The 6,834-nt window shown below is 37.8% G+C and overlaps 1 protein-coding gene across 1 annotated transcript in view; it reads left to right on the top strand.

The window, feature by feature from the left end:
- The first annotated feature begins 181 nt into the window (after positions 1–181).
- Positions 182–6,834, top strand: part of Gtsf1 (gametocyte specific factor 1) — a 38,152-nt gene continuing 31,499 nt past the window's right edge. The window contains exons 1-2 of the mRNA XM_047549775.1: positions 182–197; positions 5,964–6,064. Coding sequence (XP_047405731.1) covers positions 182–197; positions 5,964–6,064 — 117 coding nt within the window. The remainder of the gene's footprint in view (positions 198–5,963; positions 6,065–6,834) is intronic.

Here is a 6,834-nt window from a genome sequence, read left to right as displayed (position 1 = left end):
AGAGGAAAAAAATTGGGAGGAGAAGGGTATGCACTAAAGGTTTTGTTTCTTCAGTTTCTGTAGCTTTGATTCCAGAAGTGACTCCACTTCTTAGGGTTACTTTTTGGTACATTTCATTTCTGATTCTCTGAATCTTGCCTTTTTCCCCCCAGCACTTGGATTCAGCTCCTTCGTTTTCAGCATGGAAGACACTTACAGTATGTACTTCTTGTTGTTTTAGAAAATAAGTTAAATCATTTACTTGTAGTTTATGTCTTAACAAGACTTTATTGTGTTGTGAAAAATTCAAATTTCTCCCTGAACTGCTGATATGGAAAGGTCTGTGTGGTATTAATATAGAGAGGTGCCCAAATTTTAAATGAGGCACTTGAAACTTAAATAATTAAAGATGTGTAAGAAGTCATAGAGCTTTGAAAAAGCAGCACTTAAGACACCTGTGTTGCCAGGTGTAATGGTGCAGGCCTGTAATGCCAGGGACTTGGGAAGCTAAAGCAGGAGGAGCAAAAGTTTAAGGCCAGCCCAGCACCTTAATGAGACCCTATCTCAGAATAAAAAGTAAAAACGGTTGGGGATGTAGCTCAGTGGTGGAGCACCCCTGGTCAATCCCTAGTACTTTGAGGGGGGGGGGGGGAATCTGTTAAACTATTTTTTAATTTTTTTGTTTTGTTTTTGTTCTTTGGTGCTAGGAATTGAACCTAGATCCTGGCACATGCTAAGCATGTATTCTATAATAAACAGTATGTTTATTAAATTAGGCATATTAACTCAAGATTCAGGTTTCCTCCTATATTTATGACAGGGATAGTAACCTGTTTTCTTTCTATTTTGAGAAGTACTATAGTATGCATAATAAGATTGATGTGCATTGAGTTTTTAAGATAAGAAATCCTGGGAAGGATTTTTATTTCTCTCTTTTTTTTTTTCCTCTTTCTCTCTCTCTAAACTCAGGGATACTGTATCACTGAACTACACCCCCAGCCATTTTTTTCATTTTCAGATAGGGTCTCACTAAATTGCCAAGGCTGTCCTGAAATTTGCCATCCTCTTACCTCAGCCTCCCAAGTCACTGGGAGTACAGACATGTGCCACCATGCCCAGTTTAATAAAGACTATTTCTTTGTAGTTTCTATATTTTGGTAATAAAAATCTCCATTGGACTTCTTTATTTAACAGTACTGGGAATTGAATCCAGGGCCTCACTCATGCCAGGCAAGCAGCTCTACCACTATGAGCTACATCCCAGCCATTTTTATTTTATTTTGAGACAGGGTCTCACCAGATTGCTCAGGATGGCCTCAAATTTTCATCCTTCTGCCTCAGCCTCTCAAGTAGATAGCATTAGTCATGCATCACTGCACCCATCAAAAATGTGCATTTCTGAGAAGTTTCCAGGTGGTGCTGATGCCGCTGATCTGAGGACTACGCTTTTAAAATTACTGATCTAGAAGGCTAATTCTCTTTGATCTTCTTTAGGGTTCCACCCTACTTCCTAATGTCTTAATATGTTTTTACTTAAAATATGATATATCTGGGCTGGTCCAATTTCTGGTTATAGCACAAGGCAGGCCTAGGTTTAATCCCTAGGGTCACACGTATACACAAAGTGAAATTTCTGTATGGTTTATGTATTTATTCTTGGATGCTTACTACTCTGTATTAAATTAGAAAACAACATCTCCCTTTCTGTCTCAGTTCTTCCTTTTTTCAGGCATAATTTTTTCTTAGAAAAAAAAAATTCACCTATGTGCTTGTTGTAAATACACAATCTCAGGTCCCATCCCAGACCTACTGAATCAGAATCCGCATGTTAACACAATCCCTAAATGAAAAACACTTGGGAAATGCTGCATTAAAGTATACTTGACCTCTTTCCGAAATTTACCTGAAGCTTATACCTTAATTGAATAAGAGTCCTAAAGATCTCTAGGTTCTGTCCTTGGATTATACCTCAAAGATGATACTTTTGTTATGCCTGGTTCCTTATTCCCATGAAGTTTCCTCCATTTAAGCCTCAATTAAATTTGAGTAACAGCAGAGTCTCTGCTTTTTGGAGGAAGCTTATTAACAGGACCCATTTTGTTTTCCAAAGCAAGTTATGTTTTCAGTAAGCCAGAAAAATTGTTGCAGAGTAGTTTAATAGTATTTGTTACAACTTTAAATGGACATACATTTCAGCACTCTCAGGTATCTGCCCAAGAGAAATATTCATACAGTGCACAAAGAAGCATCTACTAGAGTATTAGTCATAATATTTCATATAGTAGTAAAAATTGGAAACTTAAATGTTTAGTAAAGGAACCGTTTAAGAATCTATGGTATATTCATATGCAGCAATGAAATAGTCCTTATGTGTACTGACATGGAAGTAGCTCCTAGAAACAGGGTCTAGAAACCCTAGACCCTGGGTCTGATCCCCAGCACTGCAAATCAAAAAATTATCAAAGTGGCAAATTTTATATTTTATCAGTTTTAAATATTTTTAATTAAAAATAAATTTAAATCTAGAAAATCAGATTAGAGATAACTGCAATTGCTTGAAACCAAGAAGTAAAGCATTATGGTAGGAAGCTCTCATTATCAATTCTGACATATGCCACTATATAGGCAGTATGATTTGTATGAATCATAAGGTATGTCCAGTCTGTCAACTGCTGACATGGCCTAACATTTGCTAGTGATGGAACAGATTAAATGAAGGGAAACTAATAAGAATTTCTTCTATAAATGCTCCCTGGGTGTCCTAAAGCCTCAAAATTTGAAAAGATTGCTGGTCAAGAAGAGCCTGGTTGGCATAATAAGCTTGTCTGTCCTCTAAGACTTTTCCTTCCTATTCATTCTGTCCTTCAAGTCACCTTTCTGGCTCATTTGCATCACGATCATGGTTAGCAATTTATTCCATGTTTACCACTCTTCCAGTGAAACTGTCTGTTTCAATTCCCCACTGGCTCCTGATTTTCATTGCAGTCTTCTGGTTTATAAGCTTCTTATCAATTGTGAATTGTTTATCTTATTTTACTTTTATCATTATCTTCAGGGGTGGCAAGAGGATTTTATTGGGTTGCCGCTTGTCCTCAGAATGTGCTTAACCATTTAATTTCCCTTCCTAAGCCATGCTTGTTAAGATTTGGGGCTCAGCCTGGGCATCTTATATAACATAAGGGCAGGATGGGGAGAATGTTGATTTTGTTTTTGGTTCTGAGGATTGAACCCAGAGGCACTTACACTAAGCTATATATTTTTATTTTTAATTTTGAGACCGGTTCTCACTAAGCTTCTGAGGGTCTTGCTAAATTGCTAAAGCTGAAATTGGGATCCTATCTCAGCCTACCAGTCTCTGGGATTATAAGTATGCACCACTGCCCCCAGCTAAGGACAGTTTTAAATAGCACATATAGGTTAGGGGCTTTCTTTCACATAACAGTTCTATATGTCTACAGTTGTCTTAGCCTCAGGAGGTTCTGTTTTTGCAGCTTGTTCTGTTTTTTTTTTAGCTGGCCAATTGGGTAGTCACTCAATTATTCTTTTGCATTCTTTCTGTCTGTTCCAAAATATGAAAAGTAAAATCACCAGTTTGATAAAAGTAATGGTTTCATTTAAGAGGCAACTAAAGTAACCAACATCAGGCACTACTTATGGAGGCAAATTAAAAGACAAAATGCAATGGCACATGCCTGTAATCCCAGCTACTCCAGAGGCTGAGGCAGGAAGATTATAAGTTCAAGGCAGCATGGGAATCTTAGTGAGACCCTGTCTCAACATAAAAAAAAGTTTAAAAGAGGATCTGGGAATGTAGCTCAGTGGTAGAGTGCTTGTCTAGCACGTACAAGGCCTTAGGATCAATCCCCAGTAATACCAAAAACAAAATAATAATAAATAAATAAAGGTAAATTAAAGCAGATAGATGGTGAATAAAACTATCCACTAATATTTTTCAAGTTTACATAGAACATATAATTAAAGTAGAGCAATGCTTACTAACTTTGTTCATGTCTTAGAATACTAGGATGCTAATGTAGGGGATTAACCAGCCTCAAATTGCCCTAGGACCATTTGGATTGGTGAGAGGTAGGATTTGCAGGTGCAGTGGGCCACATATTGATATATTGGCACACCAGCTACCCATTTCAACTTTAGCACACTGGTTGGGAAATTTTGGTTGCCTAGCACGTACAAGGCCTTAGGATCTTGGAAGCATGACTTAGGAACGGAAATTAAATGGTTAAGCACATTCTGAGGACAAGCGGCAACCCAATAAAACCTCTTGCCACCCCTGAAGATAATGATAAAAGTAAAATAAGATAAACAATTCACAATTGATAAAGAATAGAAATGATCTTTAATTAGCACTTTTAGAAAAAGAAAAGAGCTAGGGATGTGGCTCAGTGGCATAGTGTTTACCTACTGTGCTTGAGGCCCTGGGTTCAATCCCCATTTCTGAAAGAAAGAACAAGAAAAGAATTTTTTTTTGTACTAGGAATTAAACCCAGAGGCACTTTACCACTAAGCTACATCCCCAGACCTTTTTATTTATTTTTTTTTTATTTTGAAGCAGGGGTTTGCCAAGTTGCTGAAGGTGCCTAAATTGCCAAATCTGGCTTCAAACTTGCTATCCCCCTGCCTCAACCTTCTGGGTTGCTAAGATCACAGGCATGCAACACTGTACCCAGCTTAACTTTTTTTGTAGTAAAGATAAGCAATGTTGAAAACAATATTCAATCAAATATGAGCTGAGATCTTATACCCCACAATTGCTGGGTCCACTGGACTTATCCAGTGATGGGGGAAGGCTTGGGTCCTGTACCACACCCTCTCCCAACTCAAGACTCCACCTTCTGCCTCCTGTATCTACAGTGTCCCATTTCCTTGGTTCCCCACATCTTTGCCTTCCTTACAGGTTCATTGGAGGCAACCCCATCTGATACCTCCTCATTTTTTTTTAATTTTTTAATTTTATTCTAATTAGTTGTACATTGATACGTCCTTTTTAGACTGGACAGAGTGACGTCAAGGCTGGGCTTTCCTTGTGCCTCCTTTTCCTTACTCCCTACCCTGGCTGAAATCGGTTCCATTTTCCTTCCCCTCCATCTCCCTTTTTGTCTCCTTCCATGATGCCCAAATTCTTCCTTCTTAGCCATTTCTAGGCCAGAGAAAGCCTGAATCCCCAGGCAACACTGAAGTGAAGGAGACTACTAGAGAAATCCTATCCCCTCAGGCAACTCTGATGTCCTTCAAAAGATACAGTCATGGAGTTAAGCTGTTTTTGCAGGCCCTTTATTAATAGTCATACTCAGCCAGACTGACAGAGCCTGTCAGTGATGTCTGGCAGTGATGGGGAGGCTGCCACAGTAGAGGGACATCTTCTCTTGTTACTCCTTCCTGGAAGTCTGACTTCCATAAGTAAGAGACTCAGACCTCAGCACTGTAAGGACCAGGCAGAGGATATATTACAGAAAAGGCTGTCCCCTGTCACACCACCTCTAGAAAGTTATTTACCTTGAGAGGAAAAATGGACAGAAAACGGGAGAGGGAAAAGAAAGAACAAACAAAAAAGACTCAATGATAACACAGTTTTCTCAAAGTTACATTTTCATCTTTGGTTAGTCACCCTTATTTTAAATCTAAGGTTTGTTTTATTTTGTTTTGTTGCAGTACTGGGAATTGAACCAGTGAGCTATATCCCTACCTGCCCCCGCCACACACTTTTTTGTTGTTGTTTTTGAGATAAGGTCTCCCTAAGTTGCCCAGGGTGACCTCCAACTGGCAATCTTCCTGCCTTGGTTTTCCAAATTGCTGGGATTAGAGGCACATACCCATATTTAGCTGCACCCAGCTAAATATAAGTTTTCTTTAAACTAGCTTTTCTGTTATTACATAGTCCATTGAAAAATCCAGTGTTCCTGGAATGCTGTAGTTTTACAAGAACCTGTTATGCTTTATACTCACTGTATTTTTTTCTCTTTCAGTCGACTCCCTGGACCCTGAAAAGTTATTACAGTGCCCCTATGATAAAAACCACCAGATCAGGGCCTGCAGGTTTCCTTATCATCTTATCAAGTGCAGAAAGGTAGGGTATTTTTTTCATAATTTACCCTCTCGTGTGCCCTCTTAAGTTATTTTAAAAGGCCAGACTTTGTAAACAGCAAATAGTTTTAGCATAAATGTTTTAATCAAATGCCAGAATTGTTTTGGGAATCCACCTCTGTGTTAAACACCAGCATTTATAGAAAGGAGTTTGTTTATTTCTTGGGGTGCATCATTTTTTCTTGTTTTGGTTTTCTTCCCCCTAACTAGTTACAAAGTACCCTTTAATAAACAACATCTCTGAAGTCATCTTACCCTTTTTAAAACAAAAACATTAATTTTTGCTAGCAGTGAGAAATCCTTCTTACCTTATAAATTTGATGTGTTCATTGTCTTAATAAGAATCAAATACTATAATATACTGCTTTCCAATTTTGTTTAGAAATTTTAGAGCAGTTGAATATCTAGAGATTAGCCCAGGAAAATACTATTCCTAAAAACAGTTGTTTATTGAAATTTCATTATCTTTTTAAAAAGAAAATTTAGAATTTTTCCTCTCTAGTTACTCTTTTATAGACTTATCTGATATAAACTACTTTAATGCTATATTAATTAAGAGGAACTTTGACAGGGTTGTTAGAATGCAGATGTCAGGTACAGAGACCAAAATTATGCAAGCATTTATGCTTGGAAAAAATTGAGTATTTAATCCAAACAGCATACAGTTCAGACTTAACATCCTTTAAAAATGTTTCTCTTAGCTGGAAGTATAGCTTAGTAGTAGAGTACATGCCTAGTATGCTTGAAGCACTG

The sequence above is a fragment of the Sciurus carolinensis genome, chromosome 4 (genome assembly GCF_902686445.1).
Source record: "Sciurus carolinensis chromosome 4, mSciCar1.2, whole genome shotgun sequence".
Taxonomy (NCBI): Eukaryota; Metazoa; Chordata; class Mammalia; order Rodentia; family Sciuridae; genus Sciurus; species Sciurus carolinensis.
The sequence above is the reverse complement of the archived record's forward strand: the minus strand, read 5'-3'. Positions and strand labels throughout refer to the sequence as shown.